This window comes from Phragmites australis, chromosome 4 (assembly GCF_958298935.1).
Source record: "Phragmites australis chromosome 4, lpPhrAust1.1, whole genome shotgun sequence".
In the NCBI taxonomy this organism is placed as follows: Eukaryota; Viridiplantae; Streptophyta; class Magnoliopsida; order Poales; family Poaceae; genus Phragmites; species Phragmites australis.
This window is the reverse complement of record NC_084924.1, coordinates 6,975,838-6,993,162: the sequence shown is the minus strand read 5'-3', so window position 1 is coordinate 6,993,162 and position 17,325 is coordinate 6,975,838. Positions and strand designations below refer to the sequence as shown.

The window sequence follows — 17,325 nt, the reverse complement described above, 5'->3', positions numbered from 1 at the left end:
GGGGGGGGTGGTCCTGGTAATTTTCCTGTACTGATATAGTTTACACTGCTTCAAACGGACTTTAGCCTTTGTCCGAGTATGATCCGGTCCAATCATAACTAACATGAAAGTAAGCCTGTTTGGTAGAGCTTTTTAAAAATTCTTGAAGCTGGGGTACATAAGAATGTTCTGGGGAGCTCTTTGTTAGAGCTAGGGGCATACAGGGATATTTGGGTGAGTTATTTTGTTTTTATTTTAAACTAAAAGTGGAGATTTAAATTATTTTATTTAAATATACAAACTATAGATTTGTGGTGAAGCTGAGAGCTAGAGCTGTCTCAAACAAAGAATATATTCACCGGCTCTGCGATCATGAAAAACTAGAATAAAGTGAAGCTTGAAGATATGTCTGTACTCGATTAATTTCTCAGTCCCTTTAGTCCGCCATGCTAGTGAATTGAGTGCTCCAAGGCCGACTATTTATCTCTTCCCGCCACATCTTCCCTCGTCCTGTCACATCCATGCCCACTGTGCTAAACTTGGACAGCTGCGAGCACATCTCACATCTGCAGGGACCAAACTCGCCATGGACTGGACCTTTAGGGCATAAAGGAATTTGCTTCAACTCCTTCCGACCAGCGTTACAACCAAGTCTCTCCGCTGGGTTACTGTGCCGCACAGCTAAGTTGCATGAGTACTGTAGCAACGGGATGTGAACTCCTTCCGACCAGCGTTACAACCAAGTCTCTCCGCTGGTCGGAAGAACTGTAGCAGCTCTCGGGCATAAAACCATATTTGAAATGCCACATGAGCTAACATAAATAAACAGAATCCAAACCGAACTGAGCAGTAAGCCATCGCCTATGATTGAACATCTCAATTCACTTGTATATTAAACATCAGTAATTCATTGTTCTCAGAGAAAAATAGAGAGCAACAATTTGTCATGAGACACAAAATACAAACACGACAACCAACAAACACACCTAGAGTGGCTCGGTAGGTTGAGGCCCTAATTCTAGCAACCCTGAAGCGAAAGCGCACGCAAATGTACAGAAAGGGTTAACAATAGCGGCAATGTTCAGAAAGAAGGCGCTCCACAATTACACACTTGGCATGGAAGTGCAAACGACGACGTAGGCCAGGTACTGCAGGGCGTCTTGTAGCTTGCTGACAGCGCTAGTCTGATCGGAATTCAGAAGGTTGGATATGGATTTAGCCTTCTCCTGCACCGATTTTTGATTTGGGAGATCATCCTGCTTGTCAGCGAGACCATTTTGTATAGCTGCTGCATAAGTTTCAGCAATATCCGAGATTCCTGCAGATAAATGAGTTGGTATTTGTGAAAATTGAAGTTTACACGTCCGACATACAGTAATCATGAGAGAACCATTACCTGTAGCAAAACTAGTAGAGACCTTTTCCATATCCACAGAGATGGATTGCGCCTTCCATCGGATTATTTTAGCTTTTGAAATAGAATCTTCAGGCCAGTCAAATTTAAAGTCGTTTTCATCATCTTCGTTCTTTGATTTATTGGCAGCAGATATTACTGACTTCCCAAGCACCAGAAGCTGAGAAACTGCGAGGCAGCACATCTCCGATAATTTCTGCAAGAAGAATATTTTTTCAAAGCAATATTGACAGTTTTAAGAGCAACGATGGACAGATAATGTATAGTATGTACATACATGAACACCTTCTGAGTGAATGGTCTCTAGCCTATTAGTAGTTCGTTTGATAATCTCATTTGTAGAAAGCCCACCCAAGGCAGTGGTGAACCTGAAAATGTGATAAATGTAATCACGGCTTCACGGGAGCTTTTCATGAAAGGAATGACCAACAGTGAAGTTTGGATGAGAAGACACTTTGCAGGACTGAGCTTAACGATGGACAATATATGGAACACGGTTGTTCTCTAAATATATACATATGGATTTCCTTAAGATGTTTGCTGTCTTGCTAGTAAGTCACATGCTAAAATGGCTCTCTATTAATGAGCATGATTTCATTAATTTCATCATTACTTGACAAACTAAATAAAAGTATCAATATACTAGTTTCGAATTTACAGAGTGGAGTTATGCATACCCAGCAGCCATCTTAGCAGCCTTGCTAACACTAGATTCAGTTAACATCTTCATCTCAGCATCAGCGTCAGTAGCAGCTGATTCAATCTTCTTCCCTTTGTCAGAGTCTGGTCCATCTTCCTCAACATTGGTACTAAGACTAAAAATCTGTTGTATTTCTTTGAGCTTTGCATCATAATATATTTTCTTCTCAGCATTAAGTTTTCCCTTCTTCCTATTGAACAACAATGCATAGTGGCTTGATAGTGCTTCCAGCTCCTAGTACAAGAAAAAAGAGAGACCACAACCAACTAAGGAAAAGAAAGGGTAAAGATTGATAACCAAATACATATAACCTTGTGAAAACAAAGCAGCACCTCTAATTGATCAGGTCCTCCATAAATATAGAAGCATCTGTCAAACGAGACTTCTTCAAATTGCTCATCTTCTGTCTTCTGGTCACCTTCACCTGTACTACCTTTATCAACTTCCATACCAGTCTCTTCAATGATAAACTCCATTGTCTCTTTTCCAACACGTTCAAGCACTTCCATTCCTTTAGATGTAAATGACTTCCCTGCCTGTGATTATTGAGTTTTACATATTAAAACGATATTCATTTCACAGATATGTAGAAGAAGTACTATTACCGAGTCCTAGTTACCTCTAAAATGGTTGGTGCTATCCCAGATGCTTTGGAAGGTAGTTCTCCTTGTTGAATGGTTTCAGCCAGGCTTGAAGCTGAATTTTCCAACCTAGGAAAGTAACCATGCTATAGTCAAGTGAGATAATAACTACATCCAACAGAAATGTTTCTTCTTAAAGTAAAGGAGAGTCACTTGCGGGCTTGTTGTTACTGAACACATTATTAACCGTCTAACATTAGTAGGATGTCAAAAAGGTTAACCTGATACTGATAGTTGATAATTGAAACTGCAAAAAGATCCAATGCAAAGTTACTAGAAAATAGAACACAAAAAGATTATGATGGAAATTTTGTTTCCAGAATCCCATCACTATTTTTTATATATATAAAAGCGGCTAGTTAATGCTATGTTGTTCTTTTTCATGAGCAGCTGAATACAAGGCTTAATCTCACAACTCGGAAAGATACCCATAGACTCAAACTGCGACTGGAAAGGAATGGCATTGTAATACCAGCAGCATTTCACATAAAACGTACAACTAAGAATATGCACATGATCAACCTTCTGGGGTGCAATTTTTCGATCTCACGCGTGCACATGTAAGATGTAACTGAATAGGTCCAGAATTGAGAGTTTGATCAACGGAATAGACTGGGTGGAGATTTTCAAGTATCTAGATTATTCAAAGGTTGCTTCAACTATTGCATGTAATGCAGGCCAAGTAATATGGTGTGTGCATGCCATTCACTGAACTGAAATGTTTCTGTTCAATCCACAGAGGGCCATAACAGCAGAAATTGAAGTAGAGATAAAAAGCGCAGTACTTTTGAACAAAGAGTGAGCCACTCTTCCATGCACTCCCGAGCGCTTGCCATGTCCCGGTCGTGATGCTCTCCACCGAGTTATCAAACACCTTCAGCCCCTGCAGAAACGCACACAGACATACAGACATTACAACCAACGATTCACCAACGTCGATCACCGGCATTGCCAAGCAGAAGGAAGCCAACGAGTGAGGCCGGCAAGGTGGTACTCGCCTGGCCCAGGATGGAGTCCTCGCTTGCCTTCTCTAGGTTCTCCATCGCTGCCTTGCGGCGCTCCTCCTCCTCCCCCTCTGGTTCCTTCTCTTTCTCCTCCCCGCCGCTGGCGCCGGGTCCCGCCTCCTGCTCCGGCGGCTGCTGAATGTCATCGATGGCGCTCTTGGCGACCTCCACCGCCTGCGCAACGACACATGAAACCACATCAAAACCCTAACCTAACTTTTTTTCACCTAGAAAATCCAACGCGCGACGTGCGAAGCCGGGCAGGTCGGAGCGCTACTCACGTTGCGGGAGATCTCGGAGAAGATGGAGAGGCCCCACCCTCCCCACCCGCCTGCCGCCTGTTCTGCGGGCTGGCTGTTCTCGGCCCCCGCGGCGACCGGCGCCGGCGACTCGTCGGACATTGGCGCGTGGCGTAGGGGTCATTCAGTCCTCTGGCTCGGGCGGACGGATCTAACACTGCAACCACCAGTGTGGCCTAGCGATGCCTACTATCGGAGAGGAGAGGGAAAAATACGAATTTATACCATATAACTGAGTCTATTTATTCAAATAGACAACATATTCATATATTCACGAATCTAGCATCTGTATTCGGCGTACGGTGTATTAAAAATCTATTTTTTACACGATGTATCGAGGTGTGCCGAAATACCTGTTTCCTGATATGTTTTTTTCGCGTGTTGTTATTTTATATAATTGGCAAATGTGGTCGTGGCCGGCTGCGGTTCGTTTCTGTCATTTGATATCGGTATTTTGTTATTTCATGTAATTGACAACTTTCAATTAAATTTGAAACAATTTGCTAATTTAACTATCATTTTATCCTGATGAGTTGGCACTTCATGTTATTGGTAAATTTCAACAAAATTTAAAATGATGTAGCGGTGTGTTATCATTTCATGTAATTACCAAATTTCAACAAAATTTGAAATTATTTGCTAATGTAACTGTACATTTCAAATTGTATAAGAAAAAAAGCATGTAGTCTGTAAAGCGATGGGCAGCCTTAACACTTAGGTATGTTTGAACATGTATAACATTAACCCTGGTATAATTGAGCATCTCAAGATAGCGGTGAAAAGTGACGACGTAAATTAGCGAAAGAATGTCAGTTGTGCCAGTTAAGGCTATCAGGGTAAGATGGTTGTCGTCTCCGAGATGGTGGTTATAAGTTGTAAGGACGGGTATAAGAAAATCCAACATCATTTTCACAGTCATCACGGTCCTTCGGAGATGGAGGCCTCAGAGGTAGGGGCGAGGTGGCATGAAATCATCGTCATCGTCATCTTGAGGTATCACGGTAGGAGCACGTCCTATTTCGTTGTTGGTTGGACACCATGTCGATGTGGTGCGTGAACGTCCTCCTGTAGTGTTCGTTGAACATTTTCCTGTATGGCTGGTGGAACGTCGATGCATTGATGGCATGAAATCATCGTCCGTATCGGTGTCGTCATTTTCAGGTAGAATAGTAGAGGGCGCTATTGTACCCCTTAGGTTCGGTGATCTTCGTCGTCTTCTACGCAAACCAGGTATCACACCTCTGCCGAAGAGCATATGCATCGTCAAGAAGTGTGAGATTTCTTTATTGATCAACTCTGCATCTTCTGGGAATGCCTAATGCAGAAGATGAGCATTCAAATCAATAACAATAAGATAAGTAGGGTGACCAAATAGAAAATGACGAACCTGTATATGGGATGCATACTAGTCAGGCAACATCGCCATCCTTCTTTGCCTCATACAGAAACCTAGCACAGAATGATGGTCAGCTAGTTCGCACACCCTGAGGTATATCTGGCGGCGCTCGTGCAAGAGGATCCTAAGGTCGTCGGTTGTTACATGTAGGAGTGAAACGGTGAACGCGGAACAGGGTAGTCTTGCATGCAATTTAGATACAGCTTGGATTAGGTTGCTCTCATTGAAGGGATCATCATTCCCTCCATGCACAACCTGCAAGGAGGCATTTAATGCTATATCTATCGTTGTAGATGTCCATGGATAGCCAGTACTAGAATATCCTGCCATATATGTACTGATCTTTGACTGCAACATTTTTGCTTTGCACCAAAGCACGAATCGCTGGTTATTTAATAAACATTAAACATGTATGAAATATCGTAATTGATATATACAAATGCTTAATAAGTAACTCATAAATAAGTTATGTGTCTTAATTATTTGACAAAGATTATATAAATTAAATGTAATTAATTTAACACTGCAATGCATAAGGCATAGTACATATGAGTACACAATATAGTGAATAACACACGTGTCAGTAACAAGTGAAAGTGCACGGAACTACTGCACTGGCTCATTAACGACGACGACGCCGCACACAATCCCTAGGAGTGTAAGCATCTGGCGGGTGTGTGACCCTCATACTAGCGCCCTGTGCTGGCCCCTACCACCTGTGCCATTGCTCGTCATCTTCTTCGTCGTGTGGTGTTGCACCTCCACCGAACGTGTATCCAGAACAGCTAACTCGGCCCTGTATGTACCATGATGTAGGATCCTCATGCGGGAGTGTAGATGCCGGTAGTACGTGCTCCGACAGAGTCCAAAATGCTGAAGTCTCATCAAGTATATTGGGGGTATTGGCCGCTCAGTAGCTCTGTGAAGCTGTCTGCTTGCAATACAGCAGCCTAGTCAAAATCTTGTGTGCCTCTCCAGGTTGGCGTCTGCTGCGTGCAGTCAATGACGTCCTCGTGATGAGTTGATACTACTGGTGAAGTTGTCTGCATAGTTTGAGGAGGTTGTGTCCACTGAGGGGGCTGGGAATCCAGTGTACACTGCTCGGGAGCCGGAGCCTCTGTGAAATCCTCGGCTTCAGCACAAGAACGTGTCGCATGATAGGTCGTAGATGAAGGTGTCTCCCGTGATTGTGCCTCACGAGCACTGTAGGAGCGCCTGCTGTGGGAGGCACGGGGCGGGTCCATGGCTGGTACGTCGTACCCCCTCGAACGTGGGGCACAACCACCTAGACCACGTATTGCGGACAACAAACGAGACCCTCTCGTCCTCATATAGTCCCGGAGAGGGTCCCGATCTCTCCTCATTGATGACCCACTTGCTTCCCCACATGCTTGTTCCGCCTGCGTATGCATTTTGCACCCCGCTTCGGTCTGTATTTGTTGAGGGTTATGTCAGTAATACGGATGTGTAACTAATAAAAATCGTTAGAAGTACAATATTATTTACCACCACATGAAGAAGATGGGCACGATCCTCGGGGAAGGGTCTGGGGGCCAGTGGTACATTTGCGCTAAGTAAGGTGGCATGTGTGCGAGAACGGTACCACAAAAGGTACTCCTAGTACATGCCATCGTCGTACTGTCCCGCAGGAATGACGACATCCACTGGGCCTGACTCCATCCACCTGTTTATGTGCTCCGCATTAATCTCCGACCAGTCATGCGTGCCTGCGTTCCCCTGTGCGCTCCTCTTGTACGTGACATAAACAGCTATAATTTCGTAACATGGATCACCTAACATAATAATGATACATACAATAACACACTTACTCGTGCGCCCGACCAACGTCTCGTGGGGGAGGTATTGGCACTAACTGTCGGTGACCGAACTGCCTCTGTACACGCTCAAGAGAATACACTTCCACATTATTCATGTACAACAAGAAATATCTGGTCACCCATAAGTTCGAGTCACGAAAATAAGAGGATGCGATGAGGCCTCTGGTCGTAATTTCGGCCACTCGTTATATACGCCATGGATTCCACTCCACGAGGTCGACGCTGAGAACGTCAAGATCACTGATCACCCCGGGAGTAGTTATCAAGGTCTTACTGGTGAGTCTATCTCAGCCTGGCATGAATCCACCAATACCCCATTGTAGGCCTCATGTCGTCGGCAACGCTATCGGAGATGGGGACTGTATGACCTATCCTCCAGCCTGATCGGCTCATCCACCATGGCCCACCGGGTCATCGTTGTCAGCACCTTCTTCATCCCCTCTACCACCGGCTTTCATCATCCATGCATCCTGCATCTACCTCACCATGGTCCACTTCAGGTCCCTCTGTACCGGAAGTGCCCTCCCTCCTTATCATGCATCACATGATGGTCTGATCCTCCCACGTGAGGCACCGCTTCACCTTTGCACCAGTTGTGATACTATGTTTACGTACACTCCCATTTCAAAGTTCTCCTCTAATACCTTGTGTGAGTACAAAACACATGCATTGTTCCTTCTCAAATCGAACAACGTATGGACAATGATCGAGCTGTTTGCACAAGTCGTGGCCGCACACCCTCTAGGACATCATTGTAAGACTGCTAGTTCACACGCAAAATGCTTATAACATGTGATTTTAAGCCTTCTAGATCAATAGGTAGCTCAACCGTACTCTCTACGTGCTGGCAGTTCTGAAATGATACGAGTCTCCCATGCAAAACAGTGAGACGTTCTCTATAATAAATATGGATAGTCATAGCGTCTCTGCTAAACAAACATAAATGAGCAAATAACTACTTAGATGTATGTACTATAAATAACTAATTATGCCCCATATATTATCATAACTCCGGTTATCATGCCTATCGTGGGATCAAAATTACGGTTACACTATAGTAGATTATGTTACGAGATCATAATTACTATTACGAGATCACAAATTATGCAAATATTATACATACTCTATTTTATCAACTTAATACCATTTAACCAATATATTCGAACGGAATAAATACTCTACTTACTCTAATTAAATTTTCTAATCTAAATATTAAGTATATACATAATCTATGTACTTACTATTACGGAAGGTTGTCCTTTCCTCGCACCGCTGCTCTACTCCTGCTCACGCTCGACTGCTACTGCACTATACCTGCTTGCGCTCGACTGCTGCTTCAAATGCTGCTCGCGCTCGCGCTCACCTGCTGCTCTGCTCACGCAGACAATCTGCTCTGTTCGCGCTCGAATGCAGGTGATCTGCTCTGCTCGCGCTCGAATGTAGGTGACTGAATGCGCGCTACAAGGCAATTTATAGTAGCCGGCCGAGAGAAAAGGCAGCGACCAGCCGGTTGAGAGAATAAAGCAAAAAAGTGAAAGCGAAAAGAAAAAAACAAAGCGTGACCTGACATGACGTGACGGCACACGGTGTACGAAAAAGTGTATTTCGGCACACCGTGTGCCGTCACGCCATGTCAAGTCACGATTTACCTTTTCTTTTCGTTCGGCACACAGTGTGCCGAATACAGATACTAGATTTATGAATACACCAATATATTATCTATTTCAATAAATACACTCAGGTATATTGTATAAATTCGTATTTTTGCTGAGAGGAAAGGAGCGTAGGGGTGGGCAAAAATACTCGACATCGAAAACCGAGCCCAAACTATTCAAAATCAACCTAAATTATCAGAAGACCGAAATTTTAGTAGTATTTTAGGTACGGGTCCTAGATGACCGATTTTTTTATTTCTTGGTACCGAAATATCATTATGTTCTTTTTAAATTAGTGTTTCTGAAGAGGAAAAACGTTCTTTTTTATTTGATGTTATACTGTTTCGAGAAGAGACATATACATATATATTCCTATAGTGTCTATTCTCTTATGATATATTATATAAAATTGTAAGACTCAATTTCTTTATCATCGATCAATATTAGATAGTTGAGAAACAAATTTGATAAGTAGTAAGCGACCCAAATTTGATAAGGTATACCCGGTACCGTGCACGTGGGGTTGGGGTTGGGCTCGCTTTGGCCCGGCCCACTATTTCGTTTGGTCCAGGTGCATGCATGGCTTCGTTTGGTCCAGGCGCGTGACTTAGTTTGGGCCCGGACCACGACTCCGTTTATACCCGGCCCAAACGGGCACGAGACCCAAACCCCTCGAAACCCCAGGCCGCCGGTCGCTTGCTTCGCCGGAGGAGGGGAGAGAGCGCGATGGCAGCGGCGGAGGTAGCGACCGCGAACCTGTACGCCGTGGAGAGCGACGCTGCGGCGGCGGAGGAGGAGGAGGAGGAGGGGGAGAGGGCGGCAGCGGCGGCGGAGTACTCGTGGCCGCAGCTCCGCTTCGACCACCCGCCTCGCCGGCTTTACCACTTCGCCCGCCAGTTCCACTCCACCGATCCCGCTGGCGGCGGCGGCGGCGAGAACTTCCTCAAGGGAGTCGAGTGGTCGCCCGACGGCTCCTCCTTCCTCACCAACTCCGACGACAACTCTCTTCGCTTGTTCTACCTGTACGCCGCGCGCCGCTCTTATCTTCTCTTACCTTCCGATCTGCTCTCTCTCGCGCGCGAAGCGTGATGCGAAGTTATGGCCTTTCCTTTTTTGTTGGGCAGGCCGGAGGGCGCGTACGGTGCTGCGGAGCACATTGCCGGTGCTGCCGTCGGAGGTGAAGGTGCGCCTCCGATTTTTAGTTATTTGTTGTTGCAATTGCGAGCATGTTTCTTGATGATTCTTGAATTGAATACTTTGCTTGTCCTTGATTATATCTCATTGGTTCAATTGTACAATGGTTTATTTACGTCCGATCCGTGGTTTTCTTTCTGAATTTTACCTGCAGATTCTTATGGCGCATACCTCCAGGTGAACGAGGGTGAACCCGTGTACGACATCTGCTGGTACCCGTACATGTCCGTGTCTGGTGGGTGACGAATTGCTTCCAATCTATGTTCATGGTCATTTCTGTTCCCTGTGGTTCGTTGGTGAATGCGACTGTGTTGTCTTGTTTTGCAGACCCAGCTACCTGTGTATTTGCGAGCACCAGTCGTGATCATCCGATACACCTCTGGGATGCCACCACTGGGGAGGTAAAACTGGTTGCTCCTGCTTGTTATGTTTGGTATATGGCTGATCGGTTATTCCATTTCTGAAGATAAATTGGGGGAATTGCAGCTTCGGTGCACTTACAGAGCATATGATGCCATGGATGAGATAACGGCTGCACTTTCAGTTTCATTCAATTCTACCGGAGCTAAGTATGTGTAGTGTCCTCAGCCTCTATGTTAGATTCATGTTACATAAGGAAATTTTCTAAAACATACTGTGCAGAGTCATGGGATTCTGTTAAGGCCCTGTTTGTTTCCTGCTTCTGATTCTGGTTTTGCAGCTGCTAGAAGACAGAACAAATAAGGTTCTAGAGAGTGGTTTTTCGAGAAGGTAGAAATCTGATTTTGAGGAAAATGAACTAAAACTGAGAAGCTCGCTGAGAGACGCTTTTCTAAAAAGCTATGTCTTAAGAAGCAAAAAATTTATTGTAACAGCTAACAATCTATTTTCAAAAGCAGCTTTTCAGTCAAGCCAAAAACACAGCTTTTTAGAAAAGCTCAAAAGCAGAAGCTCAAACAAACATGCCCTAAGTTCTATCCTCAGTATGAGATATTGATGGTTTCTTACCAATATCATTATCTTTTTTTTGGATAATATTCATATCAATATCTTACTTGATAATCTTCAGATAGCATATGTGGAATTTATTTGAAATTTAGTGGCCTACCTTCTTGGAGTCTGTTGCGGTTGTTGTACTATATTGCGGTGTGCTCTGAAATCTAGTTATTAGTTAGAAAAGTCTTTACTATTTAGTAGGGTTTTGCTGTTACAGCTTAATGAAAAATGCTCCCAACTAACTGCAATATCCAAAATAGAAATAAATGAATGCTTTTGAAAAGCCACCGCAATGGCAAACGAGGCCTTATCCTTTAGAGTCAACTTCCTTGTCAGGTTGGGAATAGCCATTCAAGTTGCTTACCAGACATACAAACTGAAGTGAAATCTTCATGACTGTTTTATTCATTAGGGTGTGTTGTTCTATAGGCTCTTTGCTGGATACAACAAAGCAATTAGAGTATTTGATGTTCATCGGCCTGGTAGAGATTTTGAGCAGTATTCTTTGCTTAAGGGAGGTGAAGGACCAACTGGTAAGTGAAAATTCCATTTGTAAGTTTGGTTCTTGGTATGCTTTGAAGCACCCTACAATTTTGTTGGAGTATACTAATAAAATGGAATCTTGAAATGGTATTTCACATAATTTTCTTGAAACAATATTATTTCACATAATGAAACCACCAAAATAACTTTGTACCAGAGTTTGTTGTTGTGCTTCTTATATGGCATGTCTGCATAACTATCCTTTAGAGCACTATCAGGAGTGCAAAATTGTAATTAGGAACAGTGTTATAAAGCATGTTGCATGCACACACTCAACAAAACCTGGCACCAAACTCTAAGCATAGAGATCTTGATTGGTTCATCTCAGCTCACTTTTGGCGTTATTGATGAAAAAGCTCTCTTCAGTATGACTTGTGAAGTGAAACAAACTTGATCTTAAGTGCTTCTGAGCTCTTTATTTTCATGACAGGTATAATATCTTCAATTTCCTTCTCTCCACACAATGGGATGCTTGCTGTTGGCTCTTACAGCCAGACAACTGCTGTGTATGCAGAGAGTAATATGGAGCCTTTGTATGTCTTACATGGCCAGCTCGGTGGTGTTACACAGGTTAGGAAAGAGCAGCCATGTAGATTTTGATCTTATTGTATGACCGGCAGATAACATTGATGGTAATATCAGGTACTTTTTTCAAAAGATGGGAACTATTTGTATACTGGAGGGCGCAAGGTAACTGTTTTCTCAACAATTGATCAGTTGGGCATACTATTGAGCAGTTCAGGGTTTCATATGCACCTTACATAGATTTACTCAATTCTTTTTGGTTTGTGAAGATGGCGCTTAATGTTCACGATATCAATGTCTATAAATTTTCCGCAGGATCCATACATATTATGTTGGGATATTCGCAATACTGTGGACATTGTTTACAAGTAAGTATTTTATGACAAATATTCTATTTGTCCCTTAACAAAACAACGTGTTTCTTAGAAAATTTCGATATGTTTAGGTTAAGTGCAAGGCCTTATCTGATGCGATCACATTCAGATTTTTATTGTTTCTGTCAGTAATCTATGTTCATCTGTTTTCATATCTTAATGTATCATTTGGGCAGATCTTGTAGCTGTTTCTTCACTAACAGTTATAGGGTGTTATGTCCGGATATGGTTTAATTTTTCAATGCTGACTTATCCACATTCCATATGGCAAACTTAAGTGGTTGCGAGGATTAGTTCAAATGATTAGGTGGAGAACTAAGCTTACTTTTCACTGCAGTAAAATTTTATGTATCGCTTGCTAGGAATATAGTCCTTATCCTTTACGTATAGGTTATTAGAGTTCTTTCGCTGTATTCTCATGTACTCTATATATCACTCCATTGAGGTTGTCATTGAATACAAGTTGTTATTCCTAATATGGTATTAGAGCTAGATTTTCTTTTGGGATACCACAACTTGTTCCGATCTAGCCCACCCGCCCGTCGACTTCTCTCCTGTCGGCTTTTTCTCCACATCACCGGCTCGAGCTCTCCCCGTCGCCCCTGGCTGGATTCGCTGCCGTCGGAGCTCTCCCTGCTCAGCTCTCGGTCGGATCCACTGTCAACTCCCCTGGCTGCTGCCAGGGCCTCTCCACGTCGGTGTCGTAGTCCATCGCGTCGCTGCCCGGCTCTGCCTCGTCACGTGCCTTGTTCTTGCATTGCCGCTGCCGCTTATGACGCTACTCGGAGTCGGGTTTGCCTACCCACCGGCTCCTCCGTCGGGCTCCTCTGACGCCCGATCCGACTGCTCCTCGCCGGATGTGGCTTGCCGCCTTGCTGAATTCGGCTCGTCAGGCCGCAACCTCCACCCGCCTGACTCGGCCTCGGCTGGATCTGCCCGACTGTTGTCGGCTGGCTCCGCTACCGCCTCTGCCGTTTGCGCTCCTTCGCTCGAAGTCACCCTCCATGCGTTGCAGCTGGGGGCCTCTACAAACAGTTGCTCCTACCGCTGATGCCGGCTTCAATTGGATCGTTGTGCTGCCTGTTCCTGCCTCACTCTCCATCAGCCCCCCGTCTTGCCGGCTTGTAGCTACTCTGCTATGTTTTTCAATAGATTCGTTGCTGCTAATGCTCGCGTTTGGATGAAGGTTGCTCTCTTCCTGTTGGTCTTCATGCTCCTTTTGGATCCCATCGTCTTCATTTGGCACGGATCTTCGTGTCGCTATCGGGGGCTCTATGTCCTCACTTGTCACCACACGCTGTGTTGGTTGCCATATGGATTTTGCTGAGGTATGGTAATCTACTAGTTTTTGCTTTGTTGTGTGGTACTACTGCTACGCTAGGCTATGCTTTGGTACTATCCCGCTAGCTTCTTTTGCGTCTAGCTTTAGTCTTTGTTTTTTTGATGTGTCCATCCAAGTTTTCGTCTCTCTTTTATTTCGTCTATATCGTGCGAGTCCACATATTCCTTCGTCAATTAGTCGATTTCTTTTGTGGTTAGCTAAATTTCATCTTTGTTTAGCTAATATTTTCTCGTCGCCATTGATGCAACTGTGTCATCCAGGTCTTTCCGTAGCTTTAGTGACAACTTTTGTTGTCTTGCTACTCGTCATCGCTCTGTTGTGATTCTTGACCAAGGGTGTTCTTTTGTTTTCATCATCACGACTCTACCCATGTGCTTCGCTTTACACTTCTTCGGCTTGATTCAACAAGATTACCAAGGCTCCACTCTATGATGTCTTTGAAGAGTAAGTTTAGTACTTAGTATCCACTCTTTCAAATGCAACGCTATTGCATACGCCTTGCATTTGAGGGGGTGTTAGGAATATAGAGTCCTTATCCTTTACGAATAGATTATTAGAACCATTTCCATATACTCTCTCATGTACTCTATATATTACCCTATTGGGGCCATCATCGAATACATGTTGCTATTCCTAACATCCCCTTGCCTTCACAATTCGAAGCAAGCCTGTCCATGTATTGGTCGTCTTACTCTAGCAATCTTTCAATGTCTATACCAATCCGGTATATTGGACATCATCAGTTAATAAGTAGAACGGTTCTACTATTGGTGCAATTTTGTTGGGGTTTTTGAAGTAGAATTATGTTCTGATTTTATGCAAGCTTCTTGTATGTCTTTTTTTTGGATTCCCATTATCAGGTTGTACAGATCAGCTGATACTACTAATCAAAGAATTTATTTTGACATTGAGCCTTGTGGTAGGCATTTAGCCACTGGTGGCCAGGTGCACTCCTCTTGCTTCCATTTTCTCATTTTAGTTATATTTTGAAATTTGAACCAGTGAACACTGAAACCGGTTTTTTGTGTTTCGATAGGATGGCATGGTCCATGTATATGACCTTCAAGGTGGTCAATGGTTAACAGCCTTCCAAGCAGCAGCTGGTATGTGTCTCCTGAACTTCTGTTTCCAGAGGAGTTTACAGACTGTATTTATTTCTATATTATATCCTTTCTAATTTTTTATACTTGATCTTAGATACTGTAAATGGGTTCTCTTTTCATCCATACCTTCCTTTTGCCGCAACATCATCTGGGCACAGAAGATTTGGCATGCAAGACGAGTTTGAAGAAGAGTTGAACTTGGCAGGTGTGTGTTGTAGACTTTAAATGTCGTCCCACAAATCATAGTTGCGATGCTTGAATGACAGATGCTACATTGTCTAATTTCCTTTGCACATTCAGGTGATGAGAACTGCTGCTCTGTCTGGATGTTTCCTACCTCGCAAGAAGCTTGAAACCTCATCAAACCCTGAGCATTGCGATTTGAGGGACAAGTGAAGATTTTGGATTTTATATAGATGCCGAAGCTAGAAATTGCAATCAGATTGCAATAGATGGTGATTGTAACAGACTGTGGCTGGGTGCACAATATTTGTTGCCATTTAGCAGTACATCACACCATGAATGCAGACTTAAAGCAGCGCAACAGGATCACATGTAGTAAGGGCCAATGGGCTTTTTGGAGACATTGCTGTTCTCGTGCACGGCCGCATTAAGCTAATGTATCCATATTCCATTGACACTTATATGTAATCTATGGCTTATTTGGGGCAGCAAATTTGTGTCATGAGGTTACCAATTGAATCTGATTGCATAAACTCACTCTGCAGTTGGTCCTGACCCAAGAATAATTCGTGGGTTCTCTCTGGGAACTTCGTTCTCCCTAGATAAGTGCTGCAAACAAATGAACAAATAATATTGGAAGTTTGAACAATATAGATTTAGAATCGGTGGCAATAATAGCTCAAAACAATCTCTTTTTATTAGATTAAAATACAGCCATAACCAGTGGAGGCTTGGGGACGTGGATGGCATGCCGGCGGCTCTACCACGACCGGTTCGACGACAAACAAACTCCTTCCTCCGGCTCTGCTCCTCCCTACTGCTTGTTTCTTGTTCCTCAATCCCTGTTGTTGCTGCTCTAACCTCCAATTCTTCCTCTAATTCTTCTGTACCCACTGACCTTTCTCCATTATCAGTCCCCAATTCTCTCAGTTGTATGGTGGAACTGTTGTATCCCAGTGTGTTGAGCAATATATCTCTCGTTACTTACTGTGGATTGATTGGGTACGTAACAATCCCCTCCAAGGTGGTTGGACGCCATGAGGTGCGCCGGGAACGTGATCGCTCCCCATGCCGCAGAGAGTGATGGCTCTCGCCGCTGCTTGTGGCGAGCCTAACATTGACAGCGCCTCTCGCATTCCCGTCCAGCATGGGGACAGTGCACGGCTTCGCTCCAACACCCTGCCATCGCCAGAGGAGCTCAAAGCCTAGACAGACGCTGTCGGTGGATGAACACCGCGAGCAGAGATCCTGAGGGATTCCCTTTGAGATTCGGCCGGAGGGCTGGTCCTGGAACTACCTCGTACGTGGGGTTAATGCGTGTGGGACTTAGGCAGGATGGATCGTCATCAGCTAGTAGAAATGAATGCACCAAAGATTTTGACAAGTTCAGGCCGAAGGGGGACGTAATACCCTACTCCTATGTGTCTAGTATGTTATCAATGCTCTTCGGATGTCTCTCCTTTTTTCAGATCTATATCTTACAAGGTGCTCCACCCTTTAATCTACCGGGAGGGGAGGCCCTTCAGGGAGTGCCCAGAACGAGGGCACAAGTTCCCGTAAATAATAAATGGAAAGTGACCATCATTCGTCTTCAATTGATGTTATAGAAGGTTGAAAATACATCCCTCGGACGGTTCCCTTAGTCTTCGCGTTCCAGCTTTAGCAGGCACAGGGGTGCCCACCGACCAGTTTCCGAGTACTCTCTCATGCCCGTTTAAGCAGAGTAGGTCTGCCGCGGTCTGATGTGACAGGGTGATAAGCCTCGTGCCCATCAAGGATATCTTCAAACTGTCTTTCTTCATGGGCCCCGTGAGGGGACATACGATGGGACCCGCTGCATTAATTGTGCCCACATCTTCCTGCCAGGCGGCGGCAGGGACAGGCGTATTCAGTACGGCAGGCGTGGGGGAGAGTGGTTGGATGTGACCGTCCACGTTCCCCATTAAATGCGGCATCGGGCCTCCCACCGACCGACATCTCATCGTGGAGCCCCTGGCGGGGTCCACCGGCATGGGGCTTGCCGGGTGCTCGGGGCTCTCTAGGTACTCCCCACTCCCGAACCTTGCTTCCCTTGGGTCCTCGGGGCTTTCTGGGTACTCGAGGACCAACTGTTCTTGGCCCCGAGCACCCACTTCCGGACCTTGCTTCTCTCGGGTCCTC

At 44.5% G+C, this 17,325-nt stretch overlaps 2 protein-coding genes across 3 annotated transcripts; one reads left to right on the top strand and one right to left on the bottom strand.

The window, feature by feature from the left end:
- Positions 1–843: 843 nt before the first annotated feature.
- LOC133915492 (uncharacterized) lies at positions 844–4,217 on the bottom strand. The gene is made up of 9 exons (XM_062358672.1): positions 4,020–4,217; positions 3,733–3,912; positions 3,520–3,617; positions 2,713–2,803; positions 2,426–2,629; positions 2,071–2,327; positions 1,671–1,761; positions 1,376–1,589; positions 844–1,297 (listed from the first exon to the last, which is right to left on the bottom strand). Exons 1-9 carry the CDS (start codon positions 4,137–4,139, stop codon positions 1,083–1,085), a joined length of 1,470 nt encoding a protein of 489 aa, XP_062214656.1. The 5' UTR covers positions 4,140–4,217; the 3' UTR covers positions 844–1,082.
- A 5,380-nt stretch (positions 4,218–9,597) lies between these two features.
- Positions 9,598–15,685, top strand: LOC133915490 (uncharacterized). 2 transcript variants are annotated; one of them, XM_062358671.1, is made up of 13 exons: positions 9,598–9,948; positions 10,051–10,109; positions 10,275–10,355; positions 10,448–10,521; positions 10,607–10,689; positions 11,525–11,628; positions 12,069–12,208; positions 12,281–12,328; positions 12,479–12,531; positions 14,740–14,824; positions 14,916–14,982; positions 15,077–15,187; positions 15,283–15,685. In XM_062358671.1, the coding sequence occupies exons 1-13, from the start codon at positions 9,653–9,655 to the stop codon at positions 15,333–15,335; spliced, it is 1,254 nt and encodes a 417-aa protein (XP_062214655.1). In that variant the 5' UTR covers positions 9,598–9,652; the 3' UTR covers positions 15,336–15,685. The 2 variants fall into 2 exon arrangements, 1 of the variants encoding a protein (XP_062214655.1); XR_009909338.1 differs by lacking the exons at positions 15,077–15,187; positions 15,283–15,685 and having other exon boundaries at positions 14,140–14,824.
- Positions 15,686–17,325: the final 1,640 nt, after the last annotated feature.